The following is a 23895-nucleotide window of genomic DNA, read 5'->3' as shown; positions in this document are numbered from 1 at the left end:
TTTGTTTTTTCTAGGAAATGTTTTAAAACATATTTTTTAAAGTGTATTTTAGAAGTCGATTTTTTTTTTAAGCAAAAGAAGGTATGAATAATGCAGCTATCAAGGGTGTCACTTCAACTACAGGGACTCCCTCAAAATGTAATGTAATGAATCGAAACATGGAAGTGTGTCTGCCATCCAGAGCTCTAATATGTCAGAGGCGAGGTCACAGTGCGAGGTTGCCCTGTGGTGTTGGTATTATCAAACATGATGTCCTCTGGCGCAGTCCAGACAGATTATGTCAAATATTGTTGGAATTAATATACCTCACCAAGCATATTGTTTTGGTGCTGGGCATCTACTAGTCCAATTTACTGGTTACAAATTATAATGTAGCCCAAACGCCGACAAGGATGATAGCCTACTCATAGCAAGGTGCGTTGGTCGTGTTGAAGCCTTCTCCTTACCGACTAACTGTTTCAAATTGAGGTCACCACTGTCAATTTAATGCAATCAATAAAAAATATATAATTTTGCTCTGATTTTCTTGGTCTGGTTTGCTGTATGTGCCACACGTCATCCATCCCAAATTAGCATTGCGGCCTTAAAATTTATGAGTGGATATATTCGCATTATTTTGTATACAGGGACAGCTTCTTCCAAGTTAGTTACAAGCAGATAATTAACATCTGTTGTGTCACTGTGGATATGTTTGACACGACAGTAATGCATATACAGTACTCGCATCTGTGTAACAACTTTGCAGTACCCACCGCAGCAACCTCAGCGTAAGTCTCTGACACTGTTAGGTGGATGGTGGGAAAATATTTCCCACCCACTCATGCACAGCTCATTTCGTCGTACTTGAGGGGAGTTTATACTGCAGAAGACAACGATGAAAATGTCACTGATGCAATCAGCATTGGTGTTACTCACTGGTAAGTAAAAACAGCTAATAGGAGTAATATTTATCTTGGAAAATATTGGAGAAAAAGTTGAAGGGCGAAAGGTGATCTTGTGGTTAGCACGTCTGCCACACAGTTCGGCGGTGTGGAGTTTGAATCTTTACTGGCTTTCCTGTGTGGCGCTTGCATTTTCTGTTGATCAATTTCTCCTGGTTTTGTGACCCCACAATATGCATGTTCGGTACTTTGAAGATTATATTGTTCATACATGAATATGAATGAGGATGCTGGTTTTCTGAGCCTTGCAGAGGTGACTCGCACTCACTACTTCAGTAGAATTAACTTGTGTAAAAACTGGCAAACTTAGTATAAAAAAGTCCAGATGAAATTCATCTGTAGTAAAAAGTGCAGACTCTAAAATGTACTTAAATGCAAAGTCAAAATTATTTCCTACCGATTTGGCAATGTGACAAAATAATAATTTCGAACAAAACAGCTTCCCTCTTTTATCTTAAATGATGGCCATACTTGGCAAAAAAATGGTTCAAACTACATGTATCTCAACTATTATGCTAGCAAAACAATTTGTTCCCACATTTTTATGAATGCTGTGAACTGGCTAACAAAAAAAAAGAAAAAAAAGTGTGTTTAGCTGATTGGCGCCCAACTGATATAGGAACTTTGGGGCTGAAACCAAGTGATACTGCCGGCTAAAAAAAAAAAAAAGATGACTTCCAATATACTGGCCAATATAGAATATAAAAACATTGTGAGGCAGGGGGATATAAACTGTGCACGAATCCCCTAAATTGATTCTGATTCTTTCCATACGTCTCTCGGTCAATCCATCCAGCCATCTATCTTGTCTTACCTTATTTATGCATTTTTAATCTTTCATGGAACAAATACCCCTTATAAAAAAAAAACTAAAACTAATACATTTAAACCAACACAAAGCATTTTCAAAAAATAAAAATAAAAACTGACAAACCTCTCTCAAAAATAATAAAACTAACTGAATTTGAAAAACTAAATAAAAATAACTGTTGAAAAGCCCAAAATTAATATAACTTTAGTCTGTAGTTATTAGGACTGCAAAAAAATAAAATAAATAAAGCTCTGCAAAATCAAACCTGACCCTTCTTTTTTCTGTTATTGCTGTGTAGTTTACGTTGCAGCAGCGGCTCAGTGTTCCGCCATTCTGAATGAATCCCAAGCAAGAGTGGACGTTCCCGTGGGTTCCTCCCTCACTTTGTGCCACCGACTGAAGAGCTGGACATCAAAGAGATTCAGAATTTGCTGGCATTTTAATCCATCTAGACCCTCGTTGGTCCACTCTGAGCAACTCTTTTGCTCCAACATGTCAAACAAAACCGAGCAAAAAGAGATATCGCTGAACTATACTTTAGCCAATGTCACTCAGCAAGACAGCGGATGGTACTTTTGCCGCATCCATGTGGACATTCCGGAACTGAGGACTCTGGACAGTAGTGGAACACTAGTGGTTGTTCGTAAGTGTATACTGCTTCTGTTGATGTTTGTGGAGAGCTGTCAATTTATGCCGGTGTTTCCCAACCTTTGTTGAGCCATGGCACATATTTTACCTAAGAAAAATCTCACGTCAACCAAAATTGTCCAAAAAAAAACATTGGTCCACCGCTTAGTTACAGTACAGTATGTACCGTACCTTCTAAGATCAAGTGGAGGTGGCTCGGGCATCATGTCAAGGTGCCACCTGGATACTTCCCTGGTGAGGTGTTCCAGGCATGTCCCACTGGGAAGAATCCCGAGGACGAGCCAGGACATGCTGGAGAGACTATGTCTCCCAGCTGGCTTGGGAACGCCTCGGGGTCCTCCAGGAGGAGCTGGACAACGTGGCTCGGGAGGGGGGAGTCTGGGCTTCCCTGCTTAAGCTGCTGCCACTGAGACCTGACCTCAGATAAGTGGAGGAGAATGGATTGGATGGATGGATATTACAAGCTTTTCTTTTTTTGGCTTTGGGCGTTGCACTGTACAGTGTCAGTCAAAAGTTTGGAAAAAGACTCAAATTCCCGTGTTTTTTCATGATTTAAAAAAAATTCTAGAATTTTAGATAAATAGTTAAGTCGGTGACATATTGAAATATTGAAAGACTTATATTTGGTTTAAAAAAATGTTAATCAAAATATGTTTTTATGATTTTTGATTCTCCAAGTCGGACCCGTTGCCAAGACAAAAGCATTGCACATCTTCTGCTATTCTCAGTTAACTTTGTGATGTGGATGTTCCTTTATGACCTGGAATGACTTTCAGTTCACGGCTGTGCATTATCAAGAGTTAATACCGGTAGTTTGAATTTCTTGGCCTCTTAATTTGTTTGAGACCATTTCAATACAAAGGCGTTTCCAAACTTTTGCCTTGTACTGTATATCAATCATTGGCATAAGCACAAAGCACTTCAATCTAGCCATATATTTCTTGCAGATGGTCTTTCTGTGCCTCCCACAGATGTGCCCCTGCTGGAGACGTGGTGGCTGTGGGTCACTGTTGGAGTGCTCGGCCTCATCACACTGGCCCTGCTGATTCTGTGTGTGCTTCTAATCCGACGATGTAGACGCAAAGGTAGCCTCATCTGCCAATTGCTAATTCCATCTTTTTGGGTCCCTGTAAAGTTAAAATAAACATCTTGTAAATTTACAACACCAATGAGAAGTAGCTCTGAGCAACCCTGCCTAATTTGAATGATTCAAAAAATGCTAAGCCGATAAATTGAGGTTTCAAAATCATTTAAGAATGAAGCTATTGTTTAAACGCTGTGGACAATGCTCCACTCGACTGTCAATCAAATACCAATATGGTATTCTACTACGCTTCCTTACATATTTGAGATGGAAAATATATCCGCTCAAGACCTCTGGAATATACTCCACCCAATCGTCATGGGGCATATTCTTGCTAGCCACCAGCTAGCTTGCAAGCTAACGAGGGCACTGAAGTTCTAGTCGGAAAAGGAAGAGTCCTGCCGAACCTAACAGTGTGTCACACGCTGCCATTTTAGCTCCACCCCAAAAAAGAGAATGTAAAAAACTGACATGGTGAAAAGCAGTTGAACATAAGTACTTAGAACATTGTAATTACATATTTAATAAAAATGTCATTCATTTCACGGGGTGTTTAGGTTCTTCTTTATCTGGTAGCTTCCTTTACATAACAAACCAGAAGCTGAGAGAGCTCGTGGTTTTTGTGGGTGAACAGCACAGACAAAAAGGAACCGAGGGCTCAAGAACACAGGCATGTTCTCTCCTGTGTCGCCTCAATAACAGGCACAAGACCTTCAAAAAATGGACCACACGGGGTGTTTGTTTCCTTTCGGCAACATAAATTGCAGCAACCACAGGGCTTGCTTCTCCTAATGTCACAGATGTCGGTAGAAACGGTTTTCAGTATGATGATGTGCAGTTCTACAGCACAATAAAAACGAATTGTCCAAGGAAACACCCATTTGGCCCAACTTTGTGGAAGTGAGCTACTCCTCACACCATCTCACTATTGCTGCTGTCAGGCGGAAGCCCCATATGTCCAAATATGGTCAGTTTTTAATTTTTTGATAAACTTGTTCGGTCCCCACACCTTCTGTTATTTTTAAGTACAGTATTAATAACCATATTAAAATGACTGAAAATAGCTTGAGAACAAATCTATTCTCTTTTTCTGGACACTTGAAAAGGCTGAGAAGTTTCATAAACACCGCTTCCTGCTCACTGTGTGAGAATCGTGCGACATTATGTTGCCTCAAGATTGAAAGTCTAGAACGTTCATTTTAGACAATTGTGTGTTAAATCTATTTGAATGTATGATTCCACCGGTGAATTCATGACTGTTTTTCTCATTCATATTCCTTTAGAACCACACTGTGCAATCTATGTGAACACTCATCATTCCTCACGACCACCTGTTGTCAGGGACCAGCTCAGCGTGGCCCCCAGGTGCCAAGTGGCTCGCACTCCAAGTCCTGCTAGGGACAAGCACAGCAGCAGCAAACAGAGGCCCAGACAGTAGCCAAGATAGAGCCCACAAATTCCACACGTTTCTTTCCAATATGTTATTTATATTTAATGCAGAGTTGTCATTCCAACGTGGCAATCAATGTGTAATGTCTTCTAATTATTTTTAAGAATTGTTTTCTGAGTCCCCCCCCCCATTTTCTTTGTCGTTTTACACACAAAATGTTACACTTGTTACACGTTAGGTACTGTACATGTGGTTTGATGACACATGTGCATATTGCAGTGTGTACAAAAACTGCCTGTGTCCACAGAGTATTTTTTTTAGCCCGTTTAAATAACGGTATAAGAGAATTTAAGCTTCAGTACACGTCCACATGTGTGAGACTGTGGATGGCGGAGGAAAGCATAGATCTTTCTTCATGTCACACATACGTTAAAAGTAAATCAACTGAAGCTTCTGGTTATCAAGGCAATACAGCACCTCTTCCAGAAATGGTATCGCAAGTTTCACCAGGAAATAACCAGCTTGTTTCCAGCCTGTAACACACACTCGCGATAGACTCAGCCATTTTTCACACTGAAAGTCATTCCTGCTAAAGGGTTCTTTAACGTCAACTCCCATTGTGCAAGTGCTATAGAACTCCATCCAAAATTCTGTTTCTTATGGACGTTTAAAATGCATGGTTTTGGAATGCCAGAGGACCCCTGAGCACTCGCAATGTAAATCCACAGCACAAAACCTGTGAGGGAGATAGCGGTATGATAACCACTTGTGCCAGATAGATGTCTAGGTATATAAGGCAATTTGAGACAACTGTTCAGTTGAAACCTTCCATTCCATCTTCTTTTCCATTCAATGTTTTGTTTATTTGTTTTCCAGCTTGACATTCACAGTCTTGACCCAAATGCACAGGCACTATACACATTGTTACATATGCAGTATATAACAAATATATTGTACTGAAATTGAAGCTCAAATTTCACCAGAGGCCACAAGAGCTGGACGAAACACATCTTTGTAAAGCCCACCTGGAATCTGCAGACAAGCAAATGCAGACGGCAAAACAAGCAAAATCGCAAACAAGGTCTGGTCCAGCGTTGTTTACTAACTTAGTTCAGCGAGTCCAAGTGACAATCCATCACATGCAAAACACATGATTGATATTCCGAAAGCAAAGTCAGATGTCTTAAGACTCGATGATACAGTAGATAAGGCACATGCGCTTCACCATCAAAAGTGTCGCTCTTTCAACAATATCGGGAGATGGGGTTCTCAAAGAAAAATTTGTTGTTTATTAATATGGCAGTCTATACACACACACCAAAAAAATTGCAATTTTAAACTTGTCACAAAAGGAATATACAAAAACAAACAAACAAAACAATGTGCTTGCTAAAATGTGACTTTGTTCTTTATGTCAGTGTATATTCTCAGTCATCAGGGTCATGTTAATCCAAAAAGGTTGAATCGAGGCAATTCATTAAATTTGTTGTGTGTTTTTGAAAATGTTGAATAATAACTTGGGCAAATATGCTATTAGGCGAACGGTAGTATAGTTGTATTTACTACTGTACCCAGTTGGCACTGTCGCGAGACACAACAGGAGCTCCTACTATAGCACGCAAGTAATCTCCGATGAAGACTTTCCTTGCGAGTCCCTGCGCGACGTTAAAATTACATGGACACTTGGAGTCTTTAATGAAGATCAGCATCCCGGTAGGTTTCGACATGGTGGTCACTCCAAAATGATTCACCCTTGAGTCTTTATTCATTAAATTCCAGTTTCACTTGACGTACAGAATAACAACATTGTTTAAGACTGCATTATAATAGACGCTGCCTGTTCGTGTTTTCCTCTTTACAAATTTACCTATTTGTGGTTTTCTTTTTCCTCTGGATTCTACCCCCACCAATTTCCTGAAAATCTCACTTTTTGAAAATTTCTTGTGATATTTCTTTCTAAGAGGCCACAAGACGGGGCCAAAGGAAAGTACTCATTGGTGTCAACTAAGTACAGTATGTTTGTTGATCTGATACATCTCAACTCCGACACTAACATTGTTGTATGTTGGGGAGGAGCTAAATTTAGCATGCATCGATCGCGGAAATTAGGGAGAGTCTTTGCCTACATGAATTTCTGGTGCATTTTTTTCCCAAAATGAAATGATGTGTGAGCCATTTGTTTTTAAGGCTAATGTAAAATGATTGTATTTTCATTCATTTCAGTGGGGAAAGATGATTTGATATTTGGGTCAGATCATAGTATATGAGCAGGGCCGCAGAACAAATTAAATTAAAGGCACCACACTAAACACTTGTCGTTCAAAAATGCGTACAAAGAAAATACTGTCCTCCATCAAAGATGTGTGGGTGGATAGGGAATAAAATTGCATCTATTGCGCTGTAATTGTCTCTTCCGGTGAGAGGGGTGTTGCTGGACTTTTACCAGCTCCGGTTGTCCACATAACTGGGTACGGCTGCAGGGTACTCGGGCAAGCTGGGGCCTTGAGCCATCTGGTCAACAGTGCTGAACTCACTCTTGGCTGGCGCGTTCTTCCAAGTGCCGGTGCCCCACTCTTCTTGAGCCCGTGTCACACTGCCCCCACTGCCACGGTACAGTCTGTGCACCTGTGAAGGTGGAAGAACAGTGAGAGGTGCTCATTTTGTACAGAACAATACATCCTGATTTATATCGGGCTTTCACAACAGCTGCAGCAGTAACAAAGCGCTTTACAAAAGAGTTGACATAAAATAAAATAATAAACACAACACATAACAAAAACACGGACAGTCGTGCAATCTCAACCACTTTTCCCTCATACGCTTTGTTGTTTGAAGCAGTTCTAAATGAAAGAGGAGAGAACCAAAGTGTCCTTTCACCAGTGGATCACAGACGTCATGCTCAAAATGTGCACGTCTGCTACAAGCTAAGTGTCAAAGTAAACAAGAAGCCATAGCGTCCATTGACGAAAAAGAGATTGGTTCACTTCTCCTGTCCCATGTAGATCCGCTTCAATTCCAAGCGACGACTCTCAGTTCCAAATGTGCATCCGCATCCGCACCCACACTCCTCTCTCCTCATCCTCGGCTCCACAAGCCATCCATCCAGCCGCACCAACGCAGACTGTCCAACAGCGCCGCCATCTCCGTTTGCATGTGTCAACGTTTGCAAGTCAATTCTTGACTTTCAAGAAAGTCCCAAGTACTGTGGCAAAACTCAAGCAAGTCAAATCCCAAGACTGGTGACTTGAGTCTAATTGAGTCACATGACCCTGGTCCCCCACCTCTGCTATGGGAAAGTACTGTATGTGTATGTGAGACCTCTCACCTTGACGAGCACCAATGCCATTAAGGCGGTCACCAGTGTTAAGAGCAGCGTGGTGAGAAGCATCACTGTGGCGGCGGCTGCATTGGAACTGAAAAATGTCACCGTAGCAATCCAGCCACTATGTGGTGTCAGGTAACAAGAGAAGGATTAGTGCGGACAAGGCATCAAGCTTTAGCCAAATGTATCCAAAAGAAAGCATCACGAGCGCTGTGAGAGTGAGCGTGAGATGTTGCACATAAACAGGGCACAAATGGTGTTGATCATATGCTGTTGCACTTTCACATTTTGTTTATATAGTATTGTATTTTAAATTGTGTGAAGGGAAAAAAAATCGGTTTTTCACTTTCTCAAACCCTAGTTTAGTGAAAGAATTTTAGTGAAATTTTATCAGCGAGTGTAATTTTCAGTTTCAGGAATGTTTCCTTTCAAGTTGACTGTTTCTATATGGTTAGCAATTTTACTTTAATTGTATAATATTGTAGAGTGGTCATCCTCTCCTTTTAATCATGTGACAGTAAACAATGTTGGTAATTTGCAATTCAGTTTTTGACGGCGTCTGGAACAAATTAACATGAAACGTCATTTTACATGATTTCCCGTGTTTAAAAATGTGAGCAATTTGGACGTCAGTATCACGAAACCGTTAGCTTTCCACAATGGATGTACAAATGACTTTTTTTGTGCTTCTTTGGCAAGATGGCTCACTGCAACTCACCACACGCCCCAGTTGCTGATGCCTAAACACTGGATGATAGCCAGCACCAGCTGAAGGAAGAAGATGAAGAAGAAGACCATGAAGTTGAATGAGCTATCCGCTCTGTTGAAAGAGACAGAAACACATACATCAATTGGTGATGATGATTTTCTTTGTTTCCAATACCGTGACTGCGTGATGGTCAAATCCCTTGAATAATGTCAAATTCGGAGTCGGGAGTTAATACTCAGGATTTTAAAAATTACTTCTAAATGTAGGAATTTCATATGTAGAAGTGTCATAACATCAGCTGGCCAGGTGAAACCTAATTTCCACCGGCATGAAAAAAAATTGTTTGGAAAGAAACTTTTTTTTTTTTTTTTTAACGGCACATGTCTTTTGGTGACAGTGTAACAATAGAGATAATCGTGGAATAAACTTTGGTCCTGTTTCATCTCTAATACGTAGCATTATTCTGAATGTATGTGTCGTGATTTACATCCAGCGTCACGGAATTGATATCTGTACTGCTTCTGCTGTAATTGCATTGGCCAAAAGATCATTGCCTTCAGACAGAGACACACCTGATAGCTTTGTAGATGGGCCTGAACCAGCAGATGTAACTGGCAGGACTGAAGAGGATGAGCCAGAGCAATGAGAAGCCAAAGTTGGAGCCATTACCCCCAGCGGCCCACCAGGCGATGCAGCCAATCACATTCAAGCACAGTGTCGCCGAATAAACTGCAGTGAATGACAGCATTCGACTTGACCAAGAACAGGTAGTGGCATTCTGCTAGGCAAGCCAACACAACTCACTCATCCAAAGTGTGAAGATTCGCTTCACCAGCTGCTGATGTTGGGCGGGAATTTCCTCCTGGATATTCTGATAAAAGCATGGCTTCACTTTTATGAATTTAGGCAGGGGAGGAAAGTTGTTTGCCCGTTCTGCAAGAGAAAGCATTTTAACCTGCCAATACTTAATTGAAAGATGAAATACAGCACTGTTGTCTTTTTTTTTTTGCAGGCGGCCTAAAGGGACTGGCTACAACGCTGAAGCCACATAACTGTATGATCCCTGAGGGTGTAACGGTATGTCAAAAATAATGGTTTGGCACGTTCCACTTTGCAAGTGTGAAAAAAAATCCTTATTTTGATATAGCGCTTTCACAACAGCGGCAGCTGTACCAAAGGCCTGGCTTCCTGCCATTGCGTTAAATTATTCCTCAACGCAGTGGTGTTTGTGTCTGGAGTCTTCGCTGCACATCTTTAAAATTCGTATCAAAACTCATTTGTATTTTTTGGCTTTTGACTCAGCATGACTCAGACTTGATCTTAGTTTTACTATTTTGTGCTTTCTACTGTCTTCATTATTAATTTGTTTATAATAAGAATAAGAAAACCTTTATTCGTCTCACAATGGAGAAATTCCCAATTTACAGCAACAAAGTTATGAAAGTAAGAAAGTAGAAGAACAATATTGTTGTATATATATTTGCTCCATGTACAGCACTGTGTATACAGCTGTGGTTGCTCTATAAATACAGGTGAGTTGAGTGGAGTAAAATGAGTCGGGGAAAAAGTATCCTTGGGGAACTTCAAGTTTGAATTTGCTTCAACCTTTTTTGTAATTGAATTATTCAGATTACTTGGATAATTGTTTCATCCCTATTGTGAGAGGCTGTTTAAATGTAGCTAGAAATTGCATTTGTACCAGTCAGTAATGAATATATACTGGCCAGAAACTGAGCAGCACTGTGTTTATTTACGGGTGTACTTACTGTACTGGGAGCTACATTATGGCCCCTTTCTTACGAGCCCTAATCATCCCATGATAATACATAATTGCCCCTTATTTGATTACCATTTTCATGGCTCAGTTTGCAAAATTGAAGAAAATTTTCACGGGCCACATCAAACTACACAGGGGGCTGTATCTTGTCCTTGATCTTCGAGTTTGACACCTTTGATCTTCGAGTTTGACACCTTTGCATTATAAACGCTGACAAACCTGTCATCTTGTAATCCTTCCGTCGCCCTAAAAAGATAAATACATGAAAAAAAACAAGCAGTCATGCAGGAGGTACCATTCATTTCATCATTATCCATATTTTTTTTCGGTTTGGTTTATTGAACATAAAACATATACAGTAATAATTTGACAGAAAATAAGGTAAATAAAATAGTAAAAATGAAAGAAATCAGTCTTCATTCAACACAGTTATTATGTTCAAGGGAGTAGGAAGAAGTAAAAAACTTATCTAGTCCTACCCCGTTATGTGTTTATATCTAATAAATCATTTTTATATCAATCAGAAAGAAAGAAAGTAAGAAGAAAGAAGTCTCCATTAAGGCTCACACTTGACCCTTAACCGTGATATTTTTATCACGGTTATTACAGCCTTGAACTAAAAAGGTTACCTAAAATTAGGTAACCAATGCATCTCTAAAAGAGACAGCGTAAAAAGTCTAATGCACATAAACGGCTCAGAGTCGGTTTGGCTTCCTGTGTAACTTGTGAGAACCGTTAACCCCCAATTTATAGAAGTAAGTGTATTTGGGACGGTTTTTCTATAAAAACGAGGCGTACATTTCAGTTAAATATGACGAAATATGCATTATTAGCGAGAGAGCGTTTACCTTCTCACGTCGATATCTGAGGGGTGGTCGGCAAATCATTCCAGAGGCGCTTCCTCGACCCGCCCATTAAACTCACAACTGCGGCTGCGCCGGACTGAAGCGACTGTAGTTCCGAAACGGTTACATTCAATGTACTAAAGGGCGGGAAAAACCACAAGTCCTACAATGCAGGAAAAGCTAGTAAACAGGAAGCGCGTGACTTTTAACTCCAAAGCCGCCCACGCGATAAAACGTAAAGTTCAAAAGGCTTTGTGCTTACATGTGCGTGTTAAAATTGAAACAACGTTTTTAAATACTCTCCACTAAACAGAAAATGATATTACGGAGAATGACAAACACTAAATTGCGTACAGTACCTGAAAGCTTGCTAGTGAGTGCATTTTATGTTACGGTCCATGGAAGTGACTTTCTAAAATCATTTGATTTCATGAGCAAATACAACGTGAATAAGCAATGTTTGCATTTTAGTTTAGTGGACAGATGTTTCGGCGTCACTAGCTAAAACGTCACATATATGCGTCCAACCTTGATGACGCCACGTATTAATTGTACCTCAGAAAATCGATGGCCTCGGAAAATAAATAAATAACATAGATTAACAATACATTATCTGTTTTGTACAGTTGATTTTTTTCATATGAAAGAGGAGAATTGGCCGTCGGTAAATGGAACCCTCGTCTCCCGCGTCCCATTCATTTTCAGTGGTACTGCAAAACAATTCCCGACACATTTTTGACCGCTTTGTCGTGAAAACACGGCCAGAGTTGCTGACACAGTCACAGTCCACAGTTGCCCATTGTTTTCAGAAAACGCTGAAACTCCCCGTCGTGGAATCGAACCTTAAAAATGGATTGATTTAGCTTCTTAACTCATATTCCACAAACAGAATATTAATTAGAATATTTGTTAGACTAGCGGGGGTGCATAGAACATATTGTAATACTGTGTCTGTTTCTTGTATTTGGTGACATCATAGAGAGGGGACGAGCCAGGTTGGGGGAATATTGGCTCCGGCAGTTATGATTGTGGAGCGCATGGGCGTGAGTTGTGGCCAACAGCAACTCCGATAATGTGTGTTATTGCTCTTTTTGTTTATTAAAAACGACAGATTACATCAGCGACTGCGTGCATCCTTCTTTCTGCATTGAAGGGCGTTACAATATATAAAAGAAAAAAATAACTTGACTCCTCCTTTAAATTAAAAGGGAATTTTGTCACATTATAAAGTGGTCCTATATTTAATATATTAAAATTGGAAATTTGAAATTTCTGACCTTAAAACGTGAATTTCATTACATTATAACGTCTTACAGAACGGTTTTCCCTAGTGTGGCAGCAATATCCTTCCTTTGGTCATTCTTTCTCCTGTTTCAATATTATTTCTCAGCTTTGTTATTTTAGCTGCTGTCGCCACAAAAAGGTACAATGTTACAAACCATCTTCACCGACTAGGAGGGACAATTATGAGGCACACTATTTTGTTCCTTCGGGCCATCTGGTAATTGAGACGTGATTTGTCCGAATTCCGACTTTTAGGGTTCATTGAACCCCGCTCGCCAAACTTGGTGGCCAATCAGAAGGCACAATGCAAGAGTCTGGACGACATATAATCGGAAACCTTAGGTTTAATGTGCATGACATCTCCGTAATCCGGATTAGTAATTAATCACACAAAGATGCAGCAGTCTACATTTAGAAACTAATTTATAATATTTGACGTTGATTGATGGAAACCGTAGCAACATAAATTTCCATCTTAATCATTGACCAACAGTGCACTGTTTTTCAAGACGCGCGTATGGGCAATACAAAACAAACGCTCAAGTTTACATCGATGCCTTGCGTCTGACCAATCAGATGTAGTTTCTGACGCTAGCAAAATACTCCCGCCAATTCCAAGGAGGAGCGCGAGGCAGGCAGCGGGCAAGTCGCGGAGGTACTGTGCTGGGGACGAAAGTTATGCTAGTTCAGTGGACACAAATTAGTGATACATGTCGGTTATTTAGTGACAGAGGGTAAAGTTCCCCCTTCGACCGGGGCTGTTTACGTGCCGGCACACCGACACTTCATCCAACGGAGAGCCCCCCCCCCCCCCCCCCCCCCCAGGTTAGTGGTTCAAGGATGTTGACGGCGGAGGCACCATCAGCCGAGGGGCACTTGGCAGCTTCCACTCCCCGTAAACGAGGTATGCTAATGTCACTAGCTTGTCGAAGTGTATCAGAAAATACATACATGTGTAAATGTCATTTTGTTATTGGCGGGGTGCGTTTTCATGCTATTGGGTGGCACACAACATGTTTGAAACTTAGAAATATGTCCACTTGCTTGGCAGTTTTTCCTAATGTTGCTTTGGCCTCGCGTAAATGCTAACTTTTCGTCGCCTGTAAGCGGTTAAGTTGTCGTTCAGACTTGTCAGTTAAACTCTTACGTGAAGTGAAACTCTACGAAACACAACTCTGTCCAACTGTCCGGGCCCAGTTCACTTCACCGTCTACACCGGGCCTCAGCCATCCCGACACCGGCCGCCAATACCCCCCAGGCCCCTCGCCGTTCGAAGGTGCTCAAGTACAGGATGATCCAGCTGGAGCCGCCGCTGTCTGATTAGCCTTTTTGGGCTAGCTTTGCTAAACTAACAGAATCCAGATTGAATTCGCCTACCCAAACTGCGACATTCCGGCATAGACAAACACTCGGAAGTGTTCGTCTGGGACTTATTTTCCGGGAAATGTAATTCATATTTATGGTTTTCCTCACGGCCACGCAGGCTTTTTTTTTTTTTTTTTGCCTCGAAGCGTCACTGGTGTGTAGGTCTATTGCTGTTATTACACCAGTGGGTGGCGGGAGAACAAACCAAACCATTTGGAGCCAAATGGGCACCATTATTCAAGGAAATTAAAGTGACGTGTATTGCAACACCTGTCATGAAAAGTACAAAACTGTGAAACGTCTCTCTTCGTGGGAGTTTGGGACCAAGTCCTGGAGCATATAGCCCCTCACCATGTTTATTATTGCCTATATTAATATTGAATACACTCTTACCGTCTTAACCAAACCCTGAAACAGTATTTGAACTTATATTTACAACGATACTATTACAATGATAATAAATGGCTGGCGTGTTTTTATTTAAAAAAAAACATGCAAGGATTATGACACGTAATTTTTTTTGTTGCATTTTATCGTGTACAAGTCCCAATTATTAATTTCTTAGAAGTCCCACAGCACACTGAGCAGTTGGCAACTCAGGTCGCACACCAGGCAATTTACCCTCACACATAGACCACCTTGTCATGAGCTCGTTACACGTTTCAAAACTCCAGAAATGTTCCTTTTGTTAGTTCAAGCTGTTTTTCATTTTTCATGTCAGTGCAGGCAAAGTGACTTGACAACTCCTTGCGTTGCTGGTGTTAGTGAGCCCCACCGTTCCCAAAGTACATCCCCAAACACTTTATCATTTGAAACTCATTTGAATAATCTTCAAATAATCATGATGAGCTATCAGTGCTCTGCAGTGTCCGTGATTTTTAGCGTTTTGACAGAAAATTAACTGATTAGAAAACTGAATGTTGTGATCATGCTCAATTCCAGTTCATTGTTGCATGTTTTCTAATGTCCAGCTTTTTTTGTTTGTTTTGTTTGTTTCAGGTATGGATTGTAAACCAAATAACGCCAACAAGAAACTTGTACAAGGTAAATATGGACAAATATGCCTCTTGCATGCATAGATTTTGACTTGACTTTCTTAGGTAGACCTTCCTAATCTGATGAGCAGTCAGGGGTGTACAGAATTCAGTTGAATCGAGAATAGGCCCTAAATTCCGATTATTTATATAAGTCTTTAAAATGGCTACCCACACATTTTGGACATTCATAGTTCTGAACAACTTTCTCACAGACACCATTTCCGACATTTCACTTACAAGAGATTCACTTGGTTGTTTATTTTACACTTGAGAGAGCAGCCACCCCAAACATCTCTTTCTACTCAAGCAATTTAAAACTTGTGTTTCATAACATGTCCTCTTTAATTATTCCCAACGATATTGAGCATATTTATAACAGCCATTTTCACTAACTCTACTTGGTTTTTCTGCATGCAGCTTGCCTCCCTTTCAAGCGCCTGAACCAGGAACCAAATGAAAACAAGCCATCACCGAAGCGCCCCCGTGCACATGTTTGCCCTGAATCGGGAGTCTCTGACAGGGAGAATGACAGCGAGTCCTCTCTGCTCACCTTGCTCAGTCGGCCCCCCTTGGTCAATGGTCGCGGACCCCTCGATTGCTTCCTCAGCAAAAGGCGCACTTCAACCTCAGATGAGAACGTTATAGATCTGACCGACGATGGGCCATCTCCGATCAAGTGTCAAGATCCTTTCCACACCCCCAGCCGCACATTAAAAGACAGACGACACAGTGACACAAGCTTGTCGTGTGGGAACTCCAGATGCGTGGATCGCGGTGCTGACTCGCACATGTCAGATTGCACAGAAATCCCAGAAAATAAAGATGACGAGGTGGTGGTGGCTGAGGTGGTAGAGGTGGATGGGATCTTACCGCTTGATACAACACAGGAGACCGACAGCGAGCCAGATGAGCAGAATGCGTCGGGGAATGTGTCCAGTGTTGGCAACAAGTCAACGCAATCAAATTTGTCGGGCAGTTCCATGCACGAGAGCTCGCCAGAGAGGACTAAAATGGACGAGCACACGCCCGCCACCACGCCTACGACAGTACGTGCTCGCATGACCACGTGCCTTTCACATCATGTCCTACAAAGGTTCTTGTTCTGTAATGAGCAGCTCGCAATATAGAAAATGGAATGATCATTGTAGACGGCTGTTAATTTAACATCCATACTACACGTGTACGGAGGAGCTGCATTGTCTTTTAAACACCAGGCAAACAGAATCAAAGGAATACAATGTACAGTAGAATCAAAGAAAAATGAAAACTACACAGTGTAAAATAATAATAATAATAATAATAGATTTTATTTATAAGCGCCTTTCAAGACACCCAAGGACACTTTACAATAACAAAAAACACAAAACAATACGGGTTGAGCAAAACAAATCTAACCTCAGAGAAACAATTGAAGTCCACAAATGTTTATATATTTTTTGCTAACATTGGTTGGATCACGACACCATATTTTATACATTTTGAGAATGTATTATCACGATGGCCGATAACTAAATATAGCTCTGCTGTGAGAACGTCTTCCTACGCGTGAACCGCAGCAAAGGGTCTTGCATAATTTTATTGCAGTAACAATTATAACGCAGATATACAATTGACTGCTGAGTTGTGACAACATGAAAGGCTCAGTTGGTCCCTCTTTTTAAGGGAGGTCTGAATATTTCCCTCAATTGGTGTTTGCATCGAAAGTCATTTCAGATTTGCAATTCTTGTGATAATCTGTGGCTTGACTGGTCAGTAACAAAAAATAAAATGATCTATCATCTGATTATTGATGACAGAGGTAAAATTGACACCTTTCGGTCAAATTAAATTAACTATTTTTTTCCCTCCTAGGAGCTAACAACCACTCCTAAAATCCCTAAAAGACGCTCTTTAAAGGTGAGACTTCATGGGTTGTGTCCTTTCTTAAAATAATTTGGCACTCATGACTCTTTGGTATGACCTAAAATTATTTCTGGAAAGAAAAATCCACCTTCTTGTTTGGTCCCCTTTTCAAGAGCCTTCAAGAGCAAGAAGAGAGGCTACGCCTACGCCAGGAGAAGGCGCGGCAAAAGGAAGAGGCCAAGGCGGCCAAGGAGAAAAAGAGGGAAGAGAGCCGCAAGCTTAAAGAGGAGCGCGAAAAGGAAAAGCGAGAGAAGAGGGAAAAGGATGAGCAAGAGAAGCGGGAGAAAAAGGAGAAGGAGGAGCGGGAAAAGGCAGAGAAGCAAAAAGCGAAGGAAGCACAGCGCAAATCCAAGCTGGAGTGAGTCACGTCGTTGCAAAGTTCCAGCGTCCTATTGTTTTCACTGCTCCGTGTTAAACACCTTTCTCTCACAGGGCCAAGCTTGAGGAGAAACGTAAGAAAGAAGAAGAGAAGCGGATAAAGGAAGAAGAGAAGCGGGTGAAAGAAGAGAAAGACGTGAGTTCATGGCAAAAGCTCATGGCTCGAGATTGCCCAGGTTTTTTTCCTTTGCTGCCCTAGTACAAACGGACTCCTGGAAAAAAGTCTCCTCAAAACAAAAGCCTCACACAACGGCCACGTGCATCACGGTCTCTGCCATTGAAATATAGTCAAGGGTGGGACCATCGTCTGATTGCTCTTGGTGCAGGTCGTTTTTAACTTTATTGAATACTCAACATGAGCGGCTACTCACTCATGTGGGTAAACATGTGGGATCGCCGCATTGCAGAGGGCACTTTAAATACCAAGAGTAGAGTTCAGAAAGTTGTCCGCCTTGCAGAATTACACCGAAAGGGACATTGTTAAGATAAGAAAACCTTTATTTGTCCCACAATGGAGAAATTTGCAAGACAAAAGCATTGGCCACATTGTTAATCATTTACCAGTTAATATACTGTAAAATACGTTTTCTTCCTATAATAAGATGATACCTGTAAAAGTGTGGTGTTGAACGTGATGTGGACCTAACTTAAGCGCTGGTGGAACCAAAGAAAAATAGTTGTCTGCACAAGTGTGAAAAGTTAGTCGAGTGCCCTGGTCCAATTTTTGCATTGCAGCACATACAACACCGCATTTTCGGCTTCAAAATATTTATGTATTAATTTTTTTTTTTTTGAAAGAAAATTGCTGCCTGTATTTTTCGGAAATATTGACTGCTAAAATTATTTACAATCTGGTTATAGTCATTTATTTGTATCATACTTCCACCAAACTGCGACTTTAATCAAAAGTATTGATGCTTGAAAAATAGGCTTGAACTGTCTCAAATTTTAGGAGCAAAATGGCAAATTTACGGTCATTTATTATGAATTTGGTGTGCTTTATTTTTAGCGTCTCAAAGCAGAGAAAGCAGAGATCACAAGGTTTTTCCAGAAACCCAAAATCCAGCAGGCTCCAAAGGTGAGTTGAGCTCCATGTGACCAAGTAACCTGTCTTAAAACAGACCCCTTGAATCCGCTTCGCGTGTCAGACTCTCGCAGTGGCTTGTGGGAAGTTTGCGCCGTTCGAGATCAAGGACAACATGTGCATGGCGCCGTTGTGCCGGGTACAGTGCGAGGAGTCTACCCTGGAGGAACTGGACCGTTGTTTGTCGCGGCCCAGTAACGGCCCGTGTTCACTCAAGGACTGGATCGGCCAGAAACCTCGATGCTCCGGTGCCACCAGACCCACAGTGATGAACCCTGATAGGTGAGATACGCCATTGGTGCTTGAAATACTGAAATTTTACTGTTGCCCTCGGGGTTTGAAAAATGATTATTTGGAAACATTTCAAAGCAAATAGCTCTGGGAAGCAATAGTTTCTTGGTGCACGGAAGAGTAGAACCTACCTACTGTATATGCGCGGAAAGCAAAGTCAAGTGTAACAAGCAAGTAAATCTTCCCATTTGTGAAAACGTTTTATGGAGTGAACCGTTAATTTTGCCAGATTGCAGTGTAACAGTGCAGACTGATTTCATTTAAGATCTAAAAATAGGGTGATAATTGACTTCTCATACGTGATCTTTGGTGTGTTTTCACAAAGGTATGCCAGGATATTAAGATGTCTGCAAACATTTTTTAATTGTGAAAACATGTAGAGTATCTCTCTTCTCAAAATGAAAAGCATTGAACACAAACGGTTTGGTGTTTGTGTTCTTCTCAGTGATTGTATAGCTATGGATGGGCCCAAAGCAGAAGGTGTACCCGATCGCAAACTGTACGGGCCTATGAAACTGCTGCTGTTTTATGAGAACCACCGTCCAGCCTACTGGGGCACTTGGAGGAAGACGAGTTTGCACATCTCACCGCGCTGCCCCCTCCGAAAAGACATTGTAAGACCGCATGCTACTTTCAAGTGCCATGACAGAGCAAGCGAGTCAAATGTTTTGTCATCAGAGTGAGCTCGTTTTTTGCATGTTGTGGCAATTGCTTGACTGTGTGTCGTTGCCCCCCTTTGGACGACAGGATTTGTTGGACTATGAGGTGGACAGTGATGAAGAATGGGAGGAAGAAGAACCCGGGGAGTCCCTCTCACACAGTGAAGGGGTGAGTTTGGTTTCGGGCTGGACAATAATTCAATATCAGTATTTATCGCGATAGACACATTATCAATGTCAATATAAAATTTGATTTGTCCCGCAATCGGCACAAAAGCTTGTTTTGAGCACAGCCAAGTCACTGACTGCTCGTTTGCCAAGTGCGCCGACACGAAGATGGAGCAGCTCCAACGAAGAAGTGTGCATGGGGCATATGCTCGCCGAGCCAAAGTGTGGCATAACTGTGTTCAAATAAGTCGCCTCAGTGCAGCTCTTGGAATAAGATTGAATTGTTTAAGCTGAGGCGGCCCGGTAGTCGAGTGGTTAGCACGTCGGCTTCTCAGTGCAGAGGTACCGGGTTCGATTCCAGCTCCGGCCTCCCTGTGTGGAGTTTGCATGTTCTCCCCGGGCCTGCGTGGGTTTTCTCCGGGTGCTCCGGTTTCCTCCCACATTCCAAAAACATGCATGTCAGGCTGATTGGACGCTCTAAATTGTCCCTAGGTGTGGGTGTGGGCGTGGATGGTTGTTCGTCTCTGTGTGCCCTGCGATTGGCTGGCAACTGATTCAGGGTGTCCCCCGCCTACTGCCCGGAGATGGCTGGGATAGGCTCCAGCACCCCCCGCGACCCTAGTGAGGATCAAGCGGTTCGGAAAATGGATGGGTGGATGTTTAAGCTAACGCCTCCAGATGGTTACAAGGAGTAGAAGTCCATGAGCTCACCATCTTTGATGTGCTTGCTCCATTGCTCAGCATTGCCATGAGGTCAGTCTGCCCTAGTTTGGCTTAGAAATGTGTTGATCCCAGACAACGTGGCTTGAATAAGGATGCTGGCAGCCTGGCTGGCTAGGCCGTGTGGCTAATTTAGCAGTATACATACATCTTCTCTTTCACCTGAAGAGTCAGTTGAGTGTTGCAACCAAAACGGCTGCCGGTGAGATGATGTAAGGCAGCCTGCCAAGTTGCAAAGCTCAGTTTCCGCCCCCCAGTTGTCATGTTGTCAAGGTAACAAAATCTAGAAACGGTCTTAAATTGTGAAGGGCATATGCCTACCTTTTAAATTGTCAAAGGCTTGGATATGTTAAGTTTAAAGTGTTTACACCCCTTTCAGGAGGATGAGGACGAGGGAGGGGAGGACGATGACGACAATGACGGGTTCTTCGTTCCTCATGGCTATCTTTCGGAGGATGAGGGGGCACTCGAGGAAGCGGTATGCCGGTCGACAGCAGCCATTTATTTTTTGTCTGGTTCTTTTAAGCAGGGTGTCCTAAACGCCATGCTCCTCTTTAGGATGGCGGTGACCTGGAAAGGCAGAAACTGCAGCAGAGGCTGAAAGCCAGGGAGTGGGAAGAACTGATGTCGACTAAGAACAAGATGAAAGTGTTGCAGCCGGTAGTGAGGGGCTGCCTCTGGGAGGGTGACGGGCCAGTTTCAGATCTTCTGCAGTCATATGCTGCGTGCCTCATCGAACCATTACCTAAGACTGACATGAGCCCCAGCCCGGAGGAGCAGACGGAGAAGTGCACCAGAGAAGCACAGTGTAAGTGTGAGATGTATTCTTTCTTTCTTTATTTTTAAAATAACTCTTTGCCCTATACTTGATCAACTTTTTCCGCTGTAGTACTTGGTCAGCTGCTGCCGCTGCTTCACGGCAACCTGAACAGCAGCAAAGTGATCATCACAGAGTTTCAGGAATTTTACCGGCGGAAAACAACATCCTCCACACCACCACCTCAAATCTCCAGCCCGGAGAGCTCGGCGTATGTACCCACTCGGTAAGGCCATCGCCTCTTTCTGCGTCGAAGCTGTCAACAGTAGATTAGACATTTGTCCACCAGTGCCTTTTCACTGAACCCAGTCAAGGGAACATATTTACCTCAAACAGAACAATTTCAGCCTTAATCTGATCATCGGTTTGCACCGTCATCTGTTGTGACACTTGTAGTGCTGGTTTAGTCATAATTTTGACATGAAAAAGCCATGGATGGTGATATATGACTGCAATTGAAGCACTGCAGTGCAACGACAGCTGCATCAGTTGTGATATATGCGATAGTACTAGTACATCCTTTTCAGCCTTGGTGGAGGTCTGGACTCTAAGACGATTGAAGTTTACGATTCCCATTTTCTCCTCAGAAAACACTTGAAGCATTTAATCCGGAACAATGCAGTTTATGAGAAGCGCTCCACCTACCGACGCTGCTGCTGGTACGTACATGCGGATGTCCTGTCCCGCTTTGGCCTGGAGGCTCTCCCGGTGCCCGGCCAGTGGTCCTACTTGACCAGCGGTGCGCGGGAGGAATCCCGCGAGGAGGCAGCCACGGGCTCAGAGGGCAACTCTCCCTCCACGCCGCAGATTCCTTCCGCCACGTCGGCGGCCTCCAAGAGGAAAAGCGCCGGCAGCATGTCCATCACTAAATTCATGAAGCGATATAACGACAGGGAACAGGTAAGCAATGTTCATACATTTAAGAAAACGAAAACGCTTTTCGCTCATATTGTCTTTCTTAACGTCTGTCAGACAGAAGAAATGGAGGCTGACGGTTTTCAAGCTGACACCGAAGAGGACGACGACGAGTGCATCATCGTCTCCATGCAAACTGGTGAGCAAAAAAAAAAACCCAACAAAGTTTGGCTGTTGCATTATGAAGGAACGGTCCTATCCTGCCACTCAATAAATGTTTTACAAAATTTGTTTTCTGTCAACAACTAATTCATCTCTTGTACCAAACATGTACTTTCTCTCCATCCCTATTGCATGGACTACATGAACTCATTCACTGCCAATGACAGCTATACAGGTACAAAAAAAAAATCCATTTTGACTAGGCTGCCAGCCCAATAAAAATGGATCTTTGACGACTACATCATTGTCGGTGAATGAGTAAATCACTTGTGTTTGGTGGCATTTACATTGTCAAAACTGCTGCAAAAAGTAAAACGCCACAAATAACAAATACCACTGCCCTTTAATTTTTTTTTTAATAGTAGTGAACAGTTGCTAAATTTGTTCACTTACAAAAATAATGACCTCTCTAATTGTTGTGATAGTAGAATATCATTCAAAATATGTAGTAACATAGTAATTAAGTTGTACAATGTACGTTTTGAATTACATAAGTTGATCCACAAGCATAACATAACTTTGTACTAGTTTTGAGACGTTTCTTGTAATATTGGCTGAAACAGGCTGCGTAGGCCCCGGAACAGAGAGGTTGATGCGCACAATATAACGGAGCGATCATGTGTTTGCGTCAACACTAATGGAACATCTCCACATAATGTCAAATCATCCTTTAATACTAGGCAGGGACCTCATTAGCACCATATGGTAGGATTCTACGTTATGCTTATGTGCTGCTGTTTTGGTTAGCCACAGAGTTCAAAGTGGCCCAGCAGGTCTCTCTTGCATGTAAACTGATAGGATTAATATATGTCGATTTAATTACCCTTCCATGAGTTTGGTGAGTTTCATAGGGTTGTTTTAATTATTCTTATTATTTATTACAATTATCAACTATTGGTTTTCGTCACCCTATCAAAATGTGCACCTTGTCCATTGTGCTCTGTAGGCACAGCCAGCGAAAAATCCTCCACCGAGGGAAGCAACATGATGGAAGACACCCCGTCCAACATGGCCGCTCTCCCAGTGGCTAGCGCTGCGCCAACCCTTGCCACGGCCTAAGTAGAAGGCGAGGCGCTTCTCGTCTTCCTTGCTCTGGCCTTCTTTGTCCTCAATTCACTCCCCATGGGTGTGGCGAGGGAGATGAAGTGTTGCATTCTGCTCATGTTGGCATTGACCTACCGCCAAGTGCCAGGAAGCTACCTTCAAAGGTGTCTCGGGCATGGTGTCTTGGGTTTGGTGTGTTTTCGGACAGTTATGGCACATCCCTTGTGACAAGAAGCGTCCAAAAAAACAAAACAGCATTATTTACATTTTAGAAATTCGGTTCCAATGTTGTTATTGTAAATAGGCTACCAGAGGTTGAAGTCAGATTAAAGGTTCCTCCTTTTCTTTACTGTTGTGCCATTTACCCCGATTATTTTCTAACCCTCACAGCTCACTGGAATAGCTGCTAGAGTTGTACAGTTTGATCCAGCGGAGAAATGTTTTATATAAATATGTATTGTTGTGCAAGCATACTTGAACAAGGAAAAAAAATCATTAAACCAAGAATGAAATGGCTGAATTATGTTTTCATGGACCAAAAT

At 42.2% G+C, this 23895-nt stretch overlaps 3 protein-coding genes across 3 annotated transcripts; 2 read left to right on the top strand and 1 right to left on the bottom strand.

Annotated features, from left to right (window-relative positions):
- The first annotated feature begins 767 nt into the window (after nucleotides 1-767).
- LOC147202599 (uncharacterized) lies at nucleotides 768-5166 on the top strand. The gene is made up of 4 exons (XM_086115959.1): nucleotides 768-917; nucleotides 2051-2395; nucleotides 3372-3485; nucleotides 4768-5166. Exons 1-4 carry the CDS (start codon nucleotides 875-877, stop codon nucleotides 4920-4922), a joined length of 657 nt encoding a protein of 218 aa, XP_085972085.1. The 5' UTR covers nucleotides 768-874; the 3' UTR covers nucleotides 4923-5166.
- Nucleotides 5167-5712: 546 nt separating this feature from the next.
- Nucleotides 5713-11664, bottom strand: scamp4 (secretory carrier membrane protein 4). Its single transcript, XM_086115958.1, has 7 exons — nucleotides 11531-11664; nucleotides 10902-10928; nucleotides 9710-9838; nucleotides 9478-9634; nucleotides 8915-9016; nucleotides 8200-8317; nucleotides 5713-7499 (listed from the first exon to the last, which is right to left on the bottom strand). Exons 2-7 carry the CDS (start codon nucleotides 10906-10908, stop codon nucleotides 7314-7316), a joined length of 699 nt encoding a protein of 232 aa, XP_085972084.1. The 5' UTR covers nucleotides 10909-10928; nucleotides 11531-11664; the 3' UTR covers nucleotides 5713-7313.
- Nucleotides 11665-13639: 1975 nt separating this feature from the next.
- On the top strand, nucleotides 13640-23863 carry chaf1a (chromatin assembly factor 1, subunit A (p150)). Its single transcript, XM_086116720.1, has 16 exons — nucleotides 13640-13715; nucleotides 15176-15220; nucleotides 15631-16259; nucleotides 17065-17109; nucleotides 17229-17473; nucleotides 17548-17629; nucleotides 18503-18571; nucleotides 18642-18859; nucleotides 19314-19482; nucleotides 19616-19696; nucleotides 20795-20893; nucleotides 20974-21223; nucleotides 21305-21458; nucleotides 21820-22132; nucleotides 22205-22286; nucleotides 23256-23863. Exons 1-16 carry the CDS (start codon nucleotides 13652-13654, stop codon nucleotides 23366-23368), a joined length of 2658 nt encoding a protein of 885 aa, XP_085972846.1. The 5' UTR covers nucleotides 13640-13651; the 3' UTR covers nucleotides 23369-23863.
- The last annotated feature ends 32 nt before the right edge of the window (nucleotides 23864-23895 follow it).

This window comes from Hippocampus guttulatus, chromosome 7 (genome assembly GCF_054856545.1).
Source record: "Hippocampus guttulatus isolate MCC_2025c chromosome 7, RoL_Hgut_1.0, whole genome shotgun sequence".
In the NCBI taxonomy this organism is placed as follows: domain Eukaryota; kingdom Metazoa; phylum Chordata; class Actinopteri; order Syngnathiformes; family Syngnathidae; genus Hippocampus; species Hippocampus guttulatus.
This window is presented reverse-complemented; position numbering and strand designations above follow the sequence as displayed.

Excerpts from the sequence above, each read along its gene's own strand:
- LOC147202599 (XM_086115959.1), top strand. The coding sequence starts at position 875 with ATGAAAATGTCACTGATGCAATCAGCATTGGTGTTACTCACTG. Across the intron at positions 918-2,050 it reads AGCATTGGTGTTACTCACTG|TTTACGTTGCAGCAGCGGCT; the intron begins GTAAGTAAAAAC and ends ATTGCTGTGTAG. Across the intron at positions 3,486-4,767 it reads CCGACGATGTAGACGCAAAG|AACCACACTGTGCAATCTAT; the intron begins GTAGCCTCATCT and ends ATATTCCTTTAG.
- scamp4 (XM_086115958.1), bottom strand. Across the intron at positions 8,318-8,914 it reads ATCAGCAACTGGGGCGTGTG|TGGCTGGATTGCTACGGTGA; the intron begins GTGAGTTGCAGT and ends GACACCACATAG. Across the intron at positions 7,500-8,199 it reads TGGCATTGGTGCTCGTCAAG|GTGCACAGACTGTACCGTGG; the intron begins GTGAGAGGTCTC and ends CCACCTTCACAG.
- chaf1a (XM_086116720.1), top strand. The coding sequence starts at position 13,652 with ATGTTGACGGCGGAGGCACCATCAGCCGAGGGGCACTTGGCAGCTTCC. Across the intron at positions 17,110-17,228 it reads CTAAAAGACGCTCTTTAAAG|AGCCTTCAAGAGCAAGAAGA; the intron begins GTGAGACTTCAT and ends CCCCTTTTCAAG. Across the intron at positions 18,860-19,313 it reads ACAGTGATGAACCCTGATAG|TGATTGTATAGCTATGGATG; the intron begins GTGAGATACGCC and ends TGTTCTTCTCAG.